General features: G+C 40.5%; 1 protein-coding gene across 2 annotated transcripts in view; it reads left to right on the forward strand.

Moving 5' to 3' along the window:
• Positions 1-17,640, forward strand: part of PCSK5 (proprotein convertase subtilisin/kexin type 5) — a 295,761-nt gene that overhangs the window by 269,043 nt on the left and 9,078 nt on the right. Inside the window, exons 27-31 of one of the 2 annotated variants that reach the window (XM_065407021.1) lie at positions 604-804; positions 11,339-11,426; positions 12,005-12,196; positions 15,444-15,661; positions 16,737-16,973. In XM_065407021.1, the coding sequence (XP_065263093.1) occupies positions 604-804; positions 11,339-11,426; positions 12,005-12,196; positions 15,444-15,661; positions 16,737-16,973 (936 nt within the window). Of the gene's footprint in view, positions 1-603; positions 805-11,338; positions 11,427-12,000; positions 12,197-15,443; positions 15,662-16,736; positions 16,974-17,640 lie in introns of both variants that reach the window. The other variant, XM_065407022.1, reaches the window with a different exon arrangement.

Genomic DNA, 17,640 nt, shown 5'->3' on the forward strand with positions numbered 1-17,640 from the left:
TTTGAGATAGACTCAGCTCTACTTAAACCATGGTAGAGAATGGCTTGAAAGATTTGTGAAGTTTTCTATAAGAACAAGGGCTGAGTTTAAAGTTTGCAATAAAATTTAAAACCGGGGCCAGGGTGACGGGGGGAGGCACAACAAAAATTTCACACTGTTCTACTGTTCTGTTTGTTTCTCTTAAATTGCCTGAGAGAGAGTTCAGGGATATATGCCTTCCCCAATCTCAAGTAGCCAGGATTATTCAAAATACACAAGTCTAATCTTGGATGCTGAAACCTAAAGAATACAGTTTTGGAGCGGTAATGGGTCTCAGCTGCAGGATTCCCAATTGACTTTAATTTGTTCATTTCTAATTGGTTTTAATAGGAATCATAATACTGAAACCACACACAGTCTTTCAAAATGTATCCCTGAATTTCCAACAGGGGAGTTGAAGACTAGAGATTAAATTTCACTAATAATCCTCAAGCACACAGTATCGCTGGTGTTGCTGTTCCCCACAACACCCAGAATGGATAGGTCTATAAAGCATTTCTTCATCTTGTGGTTCTCAACCTGTGTGAGTGATACTATGACTTAAAGGCTCTATCTATGTTGTAGATGGGAAATGTGTGAGTGACTGCGGGGCTGGTTTCTACAGTGATGAGGACTTTGCAGAATGTGAAGAGTGCCATAGGACCTGTGCAACATGTGAAGGGCTCAACTTTGATGACTGCACCAGCTGCAAAGAGAATTTACAGCTACTGCATGGGAAGTGTGTGAATCCAAAAAACATGGTAGTGGAGGGGAAATTCTGGAATGGTATGTTGCTAGATCCTTTGATCCCTTTCATTTCACCCCTGTGGACTATTATGATTAGAAATGTTTAGAAAGGCATCCAACCCCTTGTTTCCAAGGTCTTATAGATTGGATAAAACTACCTTATATCTAAGTAGACTGAGAAGTAAAGGAATCATACTGACTGAGTATAAATCTGGTCACAGAGGGTGGAATTCACCCTTTGGCAGAGAGCCTAAAGCTTATGCACAATTTAAATCCAGTTTAGGCCCTATTTTTGAGGCCTTGTGTTGGCTCCCTGAACAGGGTTGAATTTCATATTGTAAGTAATTTAATGGATTCTCAAATTTAAGAATAACTATAATGATCTAATGGACTGAACACTGGATTTGGAGCAGAAGTTCTTGAAGTCTAGCCCCGGCTCTGCCAGTAGCTTAATCTGTGTCTGCCCCAGGTCACTTCAACTCTCTCTATCTCGGATTCCCCATCTATACACTGGAGATAATATTTTTACTCCCACAAGATCATGGCAAGGTATTAATTAATGTCAGTGAAACATTTTTGAAATGCAAAATGCTATTGCTGAGTATTATCATCATTACTGGAACAGAGCAAATGATTTGATGCAAATATATATATATATATATATATATATATATATATATAATATCTTTTTTGTTTTCATGAACTACCTGCAAACAGATCACAGTACTTTCACATTTGTTCACCGTAAAAATTACTTACATATTTCTTCAGAAAATAATTCTTAATCTGTAGATAATGAATGAACAATTCCTTGTGACTATTGGTAATTTGCACTATGTACTGTGTTGGTATTTTTTATTCCCGGTTTGCATGATTTATGCATCAAATCAAAGCAGTGCTACTTGTGAATTTTATGAATTCACTTTTTGTGAATATTTGTAGGCTTTTTAAAATGAAATTCACTGCCGTACAGAGGCCCAGCACAAGTCCTCTGCATGGCTTAAGTCCCACACTAGGGACTACATAGGACTTCAATGAAGCATAGGCCTGCTACTGGCTCTCTGAATGGGCGTGAACTTCACCCTGTGTGAACATTCAAATTAGTAAAGCTCAAGTGCTCAGATGCTCATTGAAAGTGAACATGAGAGTCACAAACGTGGTCAAATCAAAATTTGCTTTTGATTCAAATGTATTTGTATGGATTTAAAAGAGCAAATACAAGAACGGCTGTCCTGAGATCTAGATGGCTTTGCCATTAACTAACATCTATATGATCCTTCTGCCAGGTGGTGTTGGTAGCAACAAGAAAATGTTCGCACTAGTAGCTCATCTCTAATTATTTTGTAATGTTTCCAAACTAATGTACTTCCTATCCATTAAAAGGTGTTGTGCCCAACAGAAGCATATTTCTTATCTGCAAAAACAATATATGTAGAGGCCCTGAATTTGCTTTTATTTGGCATCTAGATGCTTTCTTCTGGTTACAATTATCTATAACTATGAATAAATAATGACACATAGGAATTTTGTCTCATCTGAGGATCTCATTTTGTTCCACCAAGGCAAGTAAGTATTATTATTATTCCCATTTGATTCCCATTTATTCAGGACTGAGCCACAGGTAAAATGACATGTCCCAAGTCACACAGTGAGTCAGTGACAGAATAAAAACCTCAAGTCACTTTACTCCCACTCCCTGCTATAACCAAACAAAATACACAGCTAGCTGTGTCATATTCATTAGGGTGGCAATCTAGCCAAAATCCCCAAACCCCCATAGTTTAACTCAATAACTACCACGAGTGCCTTTGAAAAAGCTTCTTAATCCTTTTCTATTAAAAAGTATGCTAAAGTGAAGGCAGGCAGGATTGTGGCTGAGGTGTGTTGGACCTTGATCTCAACTCACAAATAACAATGCCATTACCTTCATCTCTGCTGGACTATGTCTAAGCACATGGATCCAGACAATGTAGCTAAAAATGTTACAATGGATTTAGTAACTGAATTGACCATTCATATTGGACAAGTTGGTTCATAACCAATCTTTTGAGTCTCCGTGAGACAAAAAACTGTTGTCTCAGTTTGGCTCCTAGACAAACAAGTTAAAGGGCAGCATACCAGAGCATGCTAAGAGATAAGTCAATGTGAAGGCAGAATTTATTTACATTTTGAGAGATTAATGTAGGTAGGACAGGATTAAAATCGCTTTCTGGGTGTAGAGTATACATTTTTTGTATGTCTAACTTTCACTTCCATTTCTTGTGTGAGGATAAATAGAAGACCAGAATCATGAATTTTCATGAGCACATAGACCAAAGTCTAAAACAGTGTGTATATAAAAACTTCCTAAATTATACTTATTTTGTGGGTACTCTGGTGGGCTAACAATTCAATTCCAAACTGGGAATTTGTTAATAAATCATATCAAGGCCTGAAATAAGGAAACAGAGCTTGTCTGGCATCCAGACATTTAAAAGGAAAGGCAAGCCAAGAAAAAAAAAATGGTTGAGCTCTGTGTTTGTAGCTCAAAACATCTGTATTTTATCTGGTGTACCAGATGATGAAATGACTTTGGGAGCCAGGAGACATACTAGTGTAGGCTTGATTCACCAAGTGATTACACACACCCTATCAACTGGACTAGACATTTTGCAAGCTGAAATCACGTCTTAATTTTGCCAGTTCACTGGAAATACCACACCCCAAGCTTGTATGCTCCTCAGTCATACAGTGTAGCCTAGCGTATTCTTTTGAGAGGTGCAAAGGACATGTTTCTGTTACAGATTCAACATGGAGTATGTGCCTCTTCACATGCAAATCATTTCAAAATAAAATTAGTCATTAATTATGTAAGGTAAGTATACAGCCAGTACAGCTCATATCACACATTGTAACACAGAATGGAAGTAGCATCCAAAAAGAAGCCATTGGGAAGTGTACTAGAAGCCTTACACCAACTGCATGTGTCTGTGCACATTTTCTTTCCCTAAATACCAAATTAAACAACAAGAATTAAAAAACATAACATGTTAATAGAGGGTTGGTGGGGAGAAGACAAAATATTCAAAAATTAGAGGATTACAGGCATTACAGGCCAGCTGGTACAATTCTTTATAGGTCCACTAATTTCAATGTAGCTATGTTGATTTACACCAGCTAAGGATCTGGCTCTAGGTGTGCATTTTGTGGTGTATCTGGAAAGAGATGTGAGACTAGTGAGGGGATAGGGACTAGTGGATAAGGCAGAGAAATGGGGAATATGGAATAAGGGGGAGAGGAGGAGAAAGAAATCTAGATGGAAAATTTTATGACATTTACAGAGGAGGATTTAGCACCATAGAAGGAGGTAGGGGACTTTTTTAAATAGCATCCATATGTGAAATGTAACTCTGTCAGAGGCAGACAACACTTATTCACTAACCTATACATATTTTTCATCATCCCCATTGGAGTTGCATGCAGATTTTTTTATTCGAGGCATTCATTCATTAAATTAATCTTATGGCCGTTATGTGATAACCAGCTTGGGAATTAATGGTTACTGGGGGTTGTAAATTACTTCTCACCTAACCTACCAGTACCCTTGAATTTATAATTCTCATAAGTCTTTGAGATGGGATAGGTTCTAGTATTTTATTACCTCTGTATATTGTTTTCATTATGTTTTATCATGTCTATTTAATTGTAATTAGCTTTTCGAGATATGTGGTCTATTTTATGTATTTTTATTCAGGGCTGTATCATTTTTGCAAGGCCAGTGCCATAAGCAGAATAAAATCTAACAAACTAAACAGCATCCCCACTGGAAACAACTGGCTCTCATTCAAATCACATCCTTACTACACAGTATACAGACCAAACAGGTCACCTTCTAAAAGTAATGTACACATGGTTACAACCCAGGCAGTGCAGCTCCTTCTATGTGCCTCACTGCAGCAATGTATTGCATGTTTTTGACTTTGGGTTTACAAACAAAATTTTTGACAAAAAAATTCAGGTTTTCTGTAGCAGAAGCTGCTGTATTTTCAATTAGGAAGCAAAGGAGAGTAATTGCAAATGTGGGTGGGGAGCCAGTTTGCTATCATGAACTGAAATAAATTAACTTTTTAAATCCCTTCTCCCTTATATATGAGCATAAATAAATGTGGTCCCTAAATAGAGAAAACAAATGTACTGAGTCCATAGGTGGTTTTTATAAATGTGAATAAAATGGTTTGATCCTAAGCTGCACAGGTGTGAAGGATTGTTGTGTGCATAAGCACAAGGTAAAAACTAATGAGCAGGCCAGGGATCACAGGGAAACTGACCATGCATTAATGAGAACTCTGCTGTGGCTGCCTAGCAGCATGAGAAAGACCAAAGAATGGACTGTAGAGCCCTGGAGAAGGACTGGGATCCCACAGGTCCCACTGCCATAATAGCAGGAGCAGAACTAAATATAGTCCCATACAGAGCTCTACTGTACAGCTAAGTAGCTAATTTGAATGCTGAGGATTGCATTTAAACCAATGTCTCTTCAGACACACCCATTCATCCTGCATTCTTGAAAGTAAGTGAGTAGGCATTCAAGAAGCTTCAAATTTACTTTCACTCAATGTGAAAGATTACATTGGATATTTTTAAGGATGGGTGTACTCTTTCTTTAGGTCTGTAACAGATGAGTCTAAGGGAAATCTTAAGTAGAAGCACGAGAAAGATAAAAAGTAACTTTAGGGACCCTTGACTTCAGTACCAACATGGTCAGGATATCACCCACTGTTATCTTCCTTAGAACAAAGTTCCTTGTTCAGTGTTAAAAGAAATCAATGCTTACTGTGATTGTTTATCACTGTCCCATGTCCTGTTGTCGGAGGTAGACTGACATTTTGAACTAGCATAAATAAAAAAGGAAGAAAATCAAAGTTGAGTCCTTCCTAAAACTTTGTTTGATAAGATCATGGAATGGCCTGAACAGATGGAATGCTACCTGAACTGCCATAAAGCTTAACTCAGAAAGTGGCAAAAGTACAAGTCGGTTCCCTAGTTTCTGCAATGGGGGAGTGAAGCTGAAAATATTTATAAATTGCTTGCCTTTACTGATGAAGGAAACAAGAATTAACATGGTATTGAGGCAGATTCTGGCCCCAATGGAAGCTTACATGTGTGACATTTTAGTTTCTGCAAAATCATCCAAGCTCTGAAGGTCTGGAAAACGTTTTTTTGCATTTTTTTAAACCAGCAGTGAAGTATCAAACATTATCATCAATAAGCTTCAGAGTAAACATTCCATATATATGAATAAGGGCAGTCCACACTTCTCTCTGACTGACGTATTATTTCAGGCTGTCTGCTGAATTAGCAAACGTCATTGCAATAGTGGACATCTGGCTTACATATTTAAAGTCTTCTTCGCAACCATAAGGATTAGAGATTTCAATTTTTAAATGAAAGCTTAGATTCCAGAGCCCAAGAAGGAATCCTCCACAGGTAACAGCTGGCCAAGCAGCCATGAGCTGGTCTCATTTAATGCTTGGTGTAATATAACTATTGAGGGGTACAGTAGGTCAGAATGCAAGGCTAACTGCCAGAGCTGGCAATTCTTTTTTGTAGTCTCATCAACCTTTTTACTTCAGAGATACAACTCCTCCACTAACTAATTCTACTGCTTCCTTATGGAAGAATTCTACTTGCCCACATGCCCAGAGTGAGTAAGTAATGGGTCAGTGACAAGTAAAATATTATTGTGTGGCAGAAACTGGCCATCTGGTTTCTCATTATCATCAGAGCATAGGCCAATAAATACATTTTGTCCCTAGGCTGGCAAATTTTCTGGACAACTTTTCCAGACTGTTCTATGTATAAAAACATTGGTCCCATCACGGCAGTGCACAGGGATGTACCACAATCTTTTGCAGTATATTACTCATTTTGAAGGATATTTAGGGCATCACCCGCACTACTTTGTTTTTTCAAAATGAGGGTCCAATTGCTACTATTAAAATAAATGACCGTTTTGAAGCAGGGAGAACTCAACAATTCAGAATTCAAACAGGCCCAATTAATTGCAAGCTTTTCATATTGGTGCTAGGAAGAGAATCCTCCAGTTGAGGGTTTAAGTATTTATTTCTGATTGGAAAGTTATAAACTAGAGTAACTGGATTATAGAAATTTTCCTGTGTCTCCCAGGCAAAATATCACAAAAGCTTAACTGCTTGTGCATATTCCCCTCTGGTGGAGACTGTAATGTATTGCAAAGACTGACTCACAAATGTTGCCAAGAAAAACAAACATTAAACTATAATCTTGATCACTGAAATATTTCATTGTAAATGAAAGTTGATATTTCTTAATTGTAAACAGTTAAATGTTTTCAAGACAATTTCTCTATAAACATTTCTCAGCAGTTGTTAAGTGTCTCTGTCTTAGCCTTATCTAATTACTATTTATTATTTATGTTGCCTCAAGTGTCAGTCAGGATCAGAGCCCCATAATCTTGGCAGAGGCTACTACAGCTATATTTCTGTTTCCCTTTTTTATCTTCATAACTGGTATTAAATGACAACACTTAGAACAGTTTTCCCTGTCTACAGAGAGGATTTCAAAGGAAATAAAATACAAAAGACATCAGTGGAAAAGGGGTTGCATATGTGACTGCTGAGAAGTTACATAAAATTTTGTATTCCATCTTGATACAAGAAAATCTCAATTTCTGTGGGAAATCATTGTAGCCTTGAGAAAGATTGAAAGTGCTAAGAAAGGATAGAGTGACCTTAGAAATGCAATAGATTCCAGGAACAGATGGTATTCAGTTCATGTGAGGTTTCTGAGGTAAATAAAGTGAGAAACATTCTTAGTTAACAACATGGCTATGGAATAGATCAACAATTCTTCAAGAGGATCATAGTGCGGGGCTTACTTTAAAAAGAAGGAACCAAGGCAGATGACAGAATTTGCAGACAGTGGGTCTCACCTCAATAAGAGAAAACAATACAGTATATTTAAGGATAGGAGAATAAAAAGCCTGAAAAAATATAACCTAATAGGATCAATTAATGTAAAAAAATGATACCTAACATTTTCAGAGTATTTTTAAAAAAATACTAAATAAACATGGCCCAATAAACACATTTTACTTGGTATTCTGCAAAAGGCTTGTTCAAGTCCACAATAAAACATTAAGTGAATAACTATGAACTGAAGGGGCAAAGTCTTATCAAAAACCAGCTGTAGTGAATTGCTGCTCCTCAGAATGAAGAGAGATCAGTAGTGAGGTTCTTAGCCGTCTGTCAAGGCTACTATAGTCTTAATGATTAGGGAAACTAGAGTGAAGTTTGCTGATTGCTCTGAGTTGTTTTGATTAGTAACATCCAGACAGTTGAGAGAGACTCCAGATGGCTTTTAAGTGTGTTCGGCAATCTGACAGCAGATACAATATAGCTTGGATAAGTGTACAGTAGGATATACTGTTAAAAGTTAGAATTTCATAGACCATAATGGGTACTGAAATTACAGGCCCCTCAGAGGAAAGGAATCATCATAAACAGCCCCGTGGAACATCTGCCCAGTGTGTAGCACAAAACAAACACAGAAGCTGCTTGAGTGAGAGACAGGACCAAGGTAACCCTGTATAAGTGTAAGATCAATAACCAAGGATCTTAAAGTCCTACTGACTGCCAAACCCAGCTTTTTAGAGCCTAGCTCAAAGAAACAAACATTGCCCTTCAAGGTTATATAGTAAGGCTTCCTGAATCCTAGACTCTATGAACTTAACTAAAATGAATAACTCTATGAAGCTAAAATTTCAATCAAAAAGCATTCCCCTATTCCTACCCTGCAAAAGTTTTACCTATCCCCTTACTGGCCAATTTCAGTGCCCTACAGTCCAGTTCTCTTATAGTGTGTTGGGGGAGTGGCTTAATTCATCACAGCTGGCCCAGCCCTACTACTCTGACAGTGCATGCACTAAAGGCATGCAGCTGTGGGCTTTCCTCTACTCACAGAGAGATAGTTAACACTCTCCCTGCCAACCTGGAAGGAGAGCTAGGGATAGGGATAGAAAACAATACAGTGTTTGCTGATGGTACATACTGTAGTCCTGAGCTCTGTTTTAGGCACCATACCTTTGCTGTTGCTAAGAAGGAATACATCTGGATAAGTACAATGAGGCTGGTGAGAGGTATGATAAAAAAAACTAAGACTATTAAAACTGGAAAGAAGAAGAGTTAGAAGGGGCTTAATCTAGTGTTTAAGATTATAAAGGATATAAGAAGAACTGATCCATCCCTCCTTGTTTCCTTGTCTCATAATTAAGGTTAAGATTTTGTCACAGTTACTTTTAGTAAAACTCAGACAGGTCATGGGCAATAAAAAAAAAAAAAATTCACAGGAGCCCGTGACCTGTCTCTGACTTTATTAAAAATAACCAGGGTGGGTAGGGCTGGGGGGAAGAGGAATGACAGCTGAAGTCCCAGGAGGGGGACTGACTGGCCAAGCCACCCACAGCCCCAGCTCCAGTGAGCACAGTCACAGGGAGGGCGTACAGCACCGGCTCTGGAGCAGGCTGCAGCCGCGGGGCAGGGGTGCGCAGCGAAGGCTGCAGCCGTGGGGTAGGGGTGCACAGTCCCAGCTCCAGCTGCTGACAGCTGAAGTCAAAGATGTCACAGAGGTCTGGTAAATATATGTCGGAGGCCTTGGGATCAATCACCCTCTCTGCTTGATTTAGAGACGGGAATTGCACTTGGATCTCCTCCATTGCAAAAAGGTGCCCTAGTCACTCAGCTATAGGATACTCTGGGGTAGGACTTTCTCAATCTCTCCTGTTGAAAGTGTTCCACTGTGCCTAAATAATGAATTAGTCATTGGTAGAGGGAATTGAACTTGGGGGCACTTACAGTAGTTAGAAGCTCTCTAACCCCTGTGCTACATGAGAGCCGGGTGTAAAGGGTTCTCATTCTCTCCTGTTGAAGCTGTTCCACTTTGTGTAAACTACTTGACTAGTCATTGAGGCTGTGAGCGTGACTGACTCTATAGCCTTCTGGTTACAGTACTCCACAAGGCAGTGGGAGAGCCAAGGTTGAGCCCTCGCGCCAATGACTACATCATTATTTATACCCAATGGAACCATTTCAACAGGAGAGAGACAGACTGCCCCAGGGGCTAACGTGCTCTTCTGCACTGTAGGTAACCCAAGTTCAAATCCCTATATTACATCCAGTAGAGGGGAGAATTAAACCCAGGTCTCCTATGTTCCAGCTGATTACTCTCACCACCACCATAGCGGTTATTGGAAGGCACCACCTCCTTCAGCCATTTTGTGAACAGCACCTAAGTCCCCCAAAAAATTGTTTTGGCCAAAACTGACAAATTTGTATCAAATTCATGAATAGTTTTGGGTCAATTGAAACCTCATTTCTCTGTGAATAAACTATTGGTCTGAAAAGCTTCACCCAGAACTAGTCATGGATTACAGAGAGTAGAATGGATTAAAGAGAGTGATACCTATTAATGGTAAAATGCTGCTGGGATGTATGTTAATAACAGGTCAATATATCCAACACGGAAGGGAGTACTATGTACATCCACAAAGGTCAAATGCATATTGATCCAAAAGAGGGGTAGCCAAAGTACAGGTTGGTCAAACACAGCAGTGTTCACCCTCATCTTTAATAAGGAAGACTAGCCTGAAGGGGTTCCAGAATCCAATGCTACATCTTCATTTGAGCAGCTTTTTGCCTGGATCAAAATGAAGAATTGCATGCTGGGACCTATGGCATTCACAGGCTACCCCTATGCACATTATGTATGTACCTCAGGCTCCTGGAAATTTGGACATCAGCTGAGCAAAGTCTATGCAAACATTACCCCAAATTTCCCACTGAGAGTGTGAAGTGTAAATTTGCAGATAAAAAGATTCCATAAGAGGAACATGAAGGATTCTTCCTGATGGGGAGAACTGGGAGATTATTGATACATGGTGAATACATCTCTTTCCAGGCACTCCCTTCTTCCCCTTCATATTCTTAATTCACTTCCAAGGAACTCCTAAAATGTGTTAGGGAAATAATGTAACCAACTAGCATGAAAGCATAATACAAATTCTTCATTCAGCAGCAGTCCCCTAACCATATATTCCTCCCCTCCGCCCTCTCCCCCAGATAAAATGTGTCTGCATTTACCTATTTGTGGTGTAAATTCTATGACCATCCATACCACCAACCTGAAATTACCAATAATAAGCTAAAATAGCCTCTGCACTTGCAATAAACACTCTAGAACAATGCCAAACTGGATTTGAGGGTGCCCTTTGTGTTTTATTTTTCTACACTAATCCTTTACTGATCAGCCAAGAATATGTGATTGAATTAAACTGTCAATTGTCTAATTTCAAGGAATATAATGAGACTTTTATGGCTGTAAATAGTTAGGTTTTTTTAAATAGCTCTGAGTGAATCTATGAAGAAAAAGCAAATAGGAAAGTTCCCAGACTGAATGAAGATGCCCTGCCTACTTGTCCACCTAAAAGTGCCATTGGTGATCCAGTCCCTACTAAGACTAAACAGGGTAAACAGCAGTATTTTTCCCTCTTCCTTCCCAGACTCAAAAAAGCAGTTCCAACGATGTGATACTTCATGTTGGACCTGTGATAGAGCTGCCGAGGTGTGCACTTCATGTCCAGAAGGTAAGTGACATTCAGCTTCTTTGGGAAGAGTTTGTAGTTGGCTAGGGAATATCTTGGTTAATGGATAGTAGAGGGTTGTTTAATCTAGCAGATAAAGGCATAGCAAGATCCAATGACTGGAGGCTGAAACTTGATACGTTCAGACTAGGAATAAACCATTTATTTTTAGCAGCAAAGGTAATTAGCCATTGGACAAACTTATCAAGGGATCTGATTCCCCACCCACTCAACCAGAAGTTATGGGCTTAATCCAGGAATTATTGGGTAAAATTCTATGTTATTCAAGATGTTAGCCTGGATGATCATCATGCTCCCTTCTGGCCTTAAAATCTCTGAGTGAGTTGGCCATAAGACTGGCCTTTTTGGAAAATGGCTTAAAAGAACGTTGCAGTTTTTAAAAAGATGGGAAAAAACCCTAAATTTTGGATTTGCAGGAAATGCAAAGTTAAGGTTCCATTTTTAAAAGAAGAAACCCACCAATACGCTACTGCAGGTTTGGCCACCACAAACAAGATCCCAGAGTTATTTTGTTAAGCCTTCTCAACTGTGCCATTTCATTGGGGTGGGTGTATTGCTAGGGAGATTTCTTCTTGCTGAGAGCTGTGTACGTACATGCCCTCGAGGGACTTTTGGCGACCTGAAAAGTGGGAAGTGTGAGAATTGCACAGATGACTGTGAAAACTGCTCTGGCCCCAGGCACTGCCTGAAGTGCCAGTCTCAGCCACAGCGGCCGCTCTACCTACATGAAGGCAGATGCTTTCAGGAGTGCCCCACGTAAGTTATTGTGTATTTTTTCCCTTGTTTTGTTGATTTACACCAACTTTCAAGTTTGCTCACTAATTTTTAACTGTGCCACTTGTCTCCATAATTTAGGTCCTTCTAGATAGGACATCATAAACTCCTGTTATGGAAATGTTAATGTACCATTTTGGCCATCAGAAATTATGATGTGCTGAAACAATGTATATGTATACAGTTGGATGAAGTAATTTACTTTACTCTTGTTAGCAGAGGCTACATGTGAATGTAAGTAAGTAAAGTTAAGCACTAGGCGTGAAATCTCCCATTGATTTCAATGGGGCCAGGATTTCACACTCAGTGTAGATCTCCACATTGACTGAAAGTAACCCTCAACAACCTTCTCTACCCTCTCCCTTACCCCCAAGAATACAGGATAAAAAAGAGGCAGGGTATTGGCACAGAATGGAGGTGTCTGAGGAGTTATGGACTGAAGCACAATCCTGAACATGCAAATGGGGAGCTTAATCATATACTTTCTTCTTTGGTTTTTCTCCTACTATGCATCAGTAACCTGGCAGTCATGCAGCAACAAAGGTTCCCATTGACTCCAATGAGCATTGATCAGACCCTAAAGCAGATCAGGTTCCACTGCACTCTATATCCTGCTTATCACTAGTTACCAAGTGCATGTATACATAATGCTCTATGCTGTGTAGGATCCAGTCCTTAGTGGCCACCACTTAGTTTTTTTCTTTTGGGAAAACACGTCCAACCCTCTTCCTCTGTGATTTACACTAATTTATTGGCTGTATTTTCCTACCACCATTTGCACATCTGCTAACTGTATTAAGTAAATCAGAGCATCAAAGGGACAGATTCTGATCTCATATACACCAGAGTGAATCTGGAATAACTACATGAAAGATATAACTGAGATCAGAATCTAGGCCAGTGTGGGTTCTTTCAGCCTACCCATCCAAAAAATGAACTATAACCCACTGATTGCAAAATAATGCTGTAGCGTTATTACACTAACTTGTGTGTGTTTCCAGAACCCATTTCCCACATTTTTTGCATGGAATCATGCAATTTAATTCACCTTGTTCATCTATACCTGCTGCATCCCCCCCACTTTTTGCTGCCTTCCAGAGTATCTTGCCAGACCCATTCATAACAGGGTTTCAGATACTGGCCTTCCTACAACAAAGTCAGCCCGAGTTAAGTTTCAAGTTTCAGCCCCTAGGATATTTTACATTACATTTATCACCTACCCCCATTTGCAAGGTATCACAGAGAAACACTGGTGCTCTCATGCAGTTCTAAATGTCTTCTTTTAGAAGCAAAGAAAGTACTGTAGTGTGCGGGGAAGGTGTTCTAGATATCTTACTGATCCACTGCTCTCTTGTGACAGAGGCATTTAGAAAGAGTGAATCAGCAAAGCAAGGTGAGCTGTTGTGCTTGAGAGGATAAGCTCCCACGACAGAAGAAGAGGGAGGAAGAAGGGATTGGAAGGATATTGAGAAATGATAAGAGAAAAGAAAGGAAGAAGATAGAAACAGGAAAGATGGAGGTGGACTCTCTTCTCTTCTGTTTCCTTCTTTCCAGCTTTCCTCTTAATTGACCTCCTTGGCTTTCTTTGGAAAGTACTGCCCCTTGCTCTTTTAAAGCATTCCCTGAAATGCCAGTAAAGCACTGGAAAGCACCCCTCTTTGTGAAGGCTGCCTGGGTGTATGTGTTAGTGCAAAGTAGATATTCTGCTGGCACTGCTTTCTATGCTTGTTCCTTCCTCAGTTTTAGAAGATGACTGCATAGTTTTGAATTAGTAATTATCTCAAACAGGTTATTGGCCTCACTCCATATATTTCTTTTCAAGATCTTACGCAGAATGAAATGTGCCTCCAGCCTGCCCTTCCATCTCCTTTCGTCTATGAGATACAGGCCAAGCCTAGCGAATATTTTATTATGATTAATCCTTCCAAACCTAGAATGACTCTGGTTGCCCACAGCTGCTCTATGTCAGTCTGCTTAAAGTTGCTCTGCTTTCATAGTCCAGGGCACATTCTTTGTAGGATCAGATTATGTCAAAGTTCAGCCACAAATTGCATCACACAGATCCATGCTGGAATCACCATATTAGACGTGCTGTCATCTGGTTATTAGAGGAGAGTTAGAGCTGCTTCTCAGAAAGGCTCCTTACCACTTACCCACAGGCTGTATAACACAGGTATCAGTGTGACACACTCCTGACAGCAGAATACACTCGCCAAAATTTTTATAGCTTCTTGAGTGACACTTCTTTTGGATGTGATCATGTTTTTCTAGCTCCTTCCTAAAAAAAATAAAATAATGGAGATATCCTATCTCCTAGAACTGGAAGGGACCTTGAAAGGTCATGGAGTCCAGCCCCCTGCCTTCACTAGCAAGACCAAGTACTGATTTTGTCCCAGATCCCTCAGTGGCCCCTCTCAAGGACTGAGCTCACAACCCTGGGTTTAGCAAACCACTGAGCTATCCCTCCCCCCTCACACCTCTACAGAGTTGTTGACCTTCCATTGTAGTGCCTTCTACTAGTGCAGGGACAGCTCGTCCCTCCTGGTGCTGGGGGTGAGATCTCTCTCTTCCCTGATCCCCATCCCTCCCACTACTCAGGGGTGTATCTTCTTTCTCCTTGTCCTACCACCATTGGAATGATATCTCTCTTCCTTCTCCTGAACCACTGATATCACTGCTGCAGGCCAGGGCCGCCCAGAGTGGGGGGGCAAGTGGGGCAATTTGCCCCAGGCCCCGGGCCCCGCAGGGGCCCCCACGAGAATATAGTATTCTATAGTATTGCAACTTTTTTTATGGAAGGGGCCCCCAAAATTGCTTTGCCCCAGGCCCCCTGAATCCTCTGGGCAACCCTGCTGCAGGCAGTGGCTTCTTCCTTCCATATTCTGTGCTTCTCCAGCCTGGGAAGCAGAAGGAGGACACGAAGAGTGGGTATCACAGTGACACCCTGGTAGGCAGAAGGAAAGAATTCATGGGAAACTTTGCTAATACCATGCAGCCTTCTGGATGCTGGCGATTTTGGTGCTGCTAAGGGATGATGTGGTGCAGTGAGCAAAATATCTTGTATGAGATGTATGGCACATAGCAGCTCTTTGTGAAATCTGTCCATTATGAAGCTCCTGATTCACCCAATACATTTTTATTCCTCTATATTTGCAATAAACTGTGCCATCAAACTGTGCCAGAAATGTGCTCTGTCCTACCATTTGTTCTGTTTGTCCTGACTCTCTAGGGGGTATTTTGCTGAAACTGGTACGTGCATCAAGTGTAGTGGATCCTGCAAGACGTGTGAAGGAAATGCCACAAAATGTCAGTCCTGTGAAAGTCCTTTGCTTCTGGAGCAATGGGAATGTAAAAGCTCCTGTTCTGAGAAGCACTTTGCCACCAATGGAATCTGTAAACACTGCCCTGAGATGTGTCAGGAATGCATTCATGAAAGTGCATGCAAAGGTACTGCAGGGAATCAGCATGGCATGTATCCACTTGGCTAAGATAAGACCTCGCTGGAAATATATTGGCTGGCAAACATTTGTTGAAAGAGATAGTTCTTCTGTAGTTAACAAAAATGAGAAAAGTAACTTTAATTTAATTGTTAAGCTACTCAGGATGGTGCTAATGAGCACTGGATCACGTGATAGGATTTTTAACCAGATAGAGCTAGGAATGACACATGTTCAGTATTCCTTTTTCTGCTCTTTTTTGTGTTTCAAGATATTCCTGCTGGCTTAACTTCATCCCTGATTTAGCATGTAATAGACCTCAGGTCCTGGCTTTCCACTGCCTGGCAACTCAGGTAGTCATTTACATTTGTACAAGGTGGATGCAAAATGCTACCATTCTAAACTAGTAGCATTTTACACTGACATTACACAGGTGGAAATGGCTACACAAGATACAGAGCAGTGGAGAATCAAGCCCACTGAGTGTCAATGCAATTAATGATGAGTGAACCACAAAAGTTTTGGGGATTCTGTTTAGTTGGGCTGCTCACCCCAAAGTTTGAATGGTTGTGTGAATTTCAAGGGCAGGTAAAACTGAGCAACTATCTGTCAACCTGAAAGTGTAAAAGTGGGTGACAGTGAAAGGTAATGAAAAAAAGGTTAAACTACAAGGTTAAAATAAACCCAAAGGTAGAGATCAGATCAGCCCATAACTCCATATCCTAACACATCCAGCCTCTGGGGAAATTCAGATCTGGATGCAAATATTCCAGACAGACCCTATTTCAGTAATGAGCTGAACAAAAGTTCAGATCCAAATATCCCTGAACTTTTGAGAAGTTTGGAATTAAATTCAGAGGTAACTTTGCATCATAGGCCCATCTCCATGCAGAGGCTCAATCTAGGTATAACCTGAATTTTAGTAAAGGCTCTAGGACAATTTTTGTTTTTTATTATTTTTCTGAACTAGTTTGTCCATCCCTAGATGTAATGCAGCAGGTGCTATATTCAGTTTTTGTTGGTTTTATCAGTAAAAGAAAATAAGCTGTTCTTTTGCTTAGCCAGCTGCTTTTCTTTTTCCTTAGTATGCATGGACCAGTTTTTCTTGCACAATGGGAAGTGTCTGCCGGATTGCCCTTCTGGCTTTTATGCTGACTCTAGGAGTTGCTCTCCTTGCCATGAGGACTGCAAAGAATGTGATGGGCCTGATTCGGATGACTGTAATGAGTGTGCCAGCAGGTCCTTTGTTTTGCACAATGGCGAGTGCTTTGGAGAATGCCCAGAAGGGACTTACTATGAAACAGAGACTGAAGATTGTCAAGGTATTATTTTTTTCCCAAAAATATGGAAACAGTCTTAAGTAGAACTGGTTGAATAGTATTAAAAGTGATTTGGAGGTGTTGTTTAATATATTTACCATTGATCCTGAAAAAGAGGAGAACAGCAAGGCAGCAAAATGTGCCAATGCCACAACATTACTTAGGCTAGGTCTACACTACCCGCCTGAATCGGCGGGTAGAAATCGACCTCTCGGGGATCGAATTATCGCGACTCGTCGGGACGCAACAATCGATCCCCGAATCGACGCTCTTACTCCACCAGCGGAGGTGGGAGTAAGCGCCGTCAGCGGGAAGCCGCGGAGGTCGATTTTGCCACCGTCCTTACAGCGGGGTAAGTCGGCTGCGATACGTCGAATTCAGCTACGCTATTCGCGTAGCTGAATTTGCGTATCTTAAATCGACCCCCCCCGTAGTGAAGACCTGCCCTCAGTCTAGTCAAACAAGAGAAGACTGTGAGAAAGCCCAGAAGGACCCAACAAAGTTAGGTGAATGGGCAACATGGTTGGAAATGAAATTTATTGACAAGTGCAAGGAAATGCACATGGGAAGTAATAATTAGAACTACTCATACACATTACTGGTTTCTAAATTATATGTCACCATCCAGGAAAAAGACCAAGCATCGCTGGAGATGGTTCAGGGAAAACCA

Source organism: Emys orbicularis, chromosome 6, assembly GCF_028017835.1.
Source record: "Emys orbicularis isolate rEmyOrb1 chromosome 6, rEmyOrb1.hap1, whole genome shotgun sequence".
NCBI lineage: Eukaryota > Metazoa > Chordata > Testudines > Emydidae > Emys > Emys orbicularis.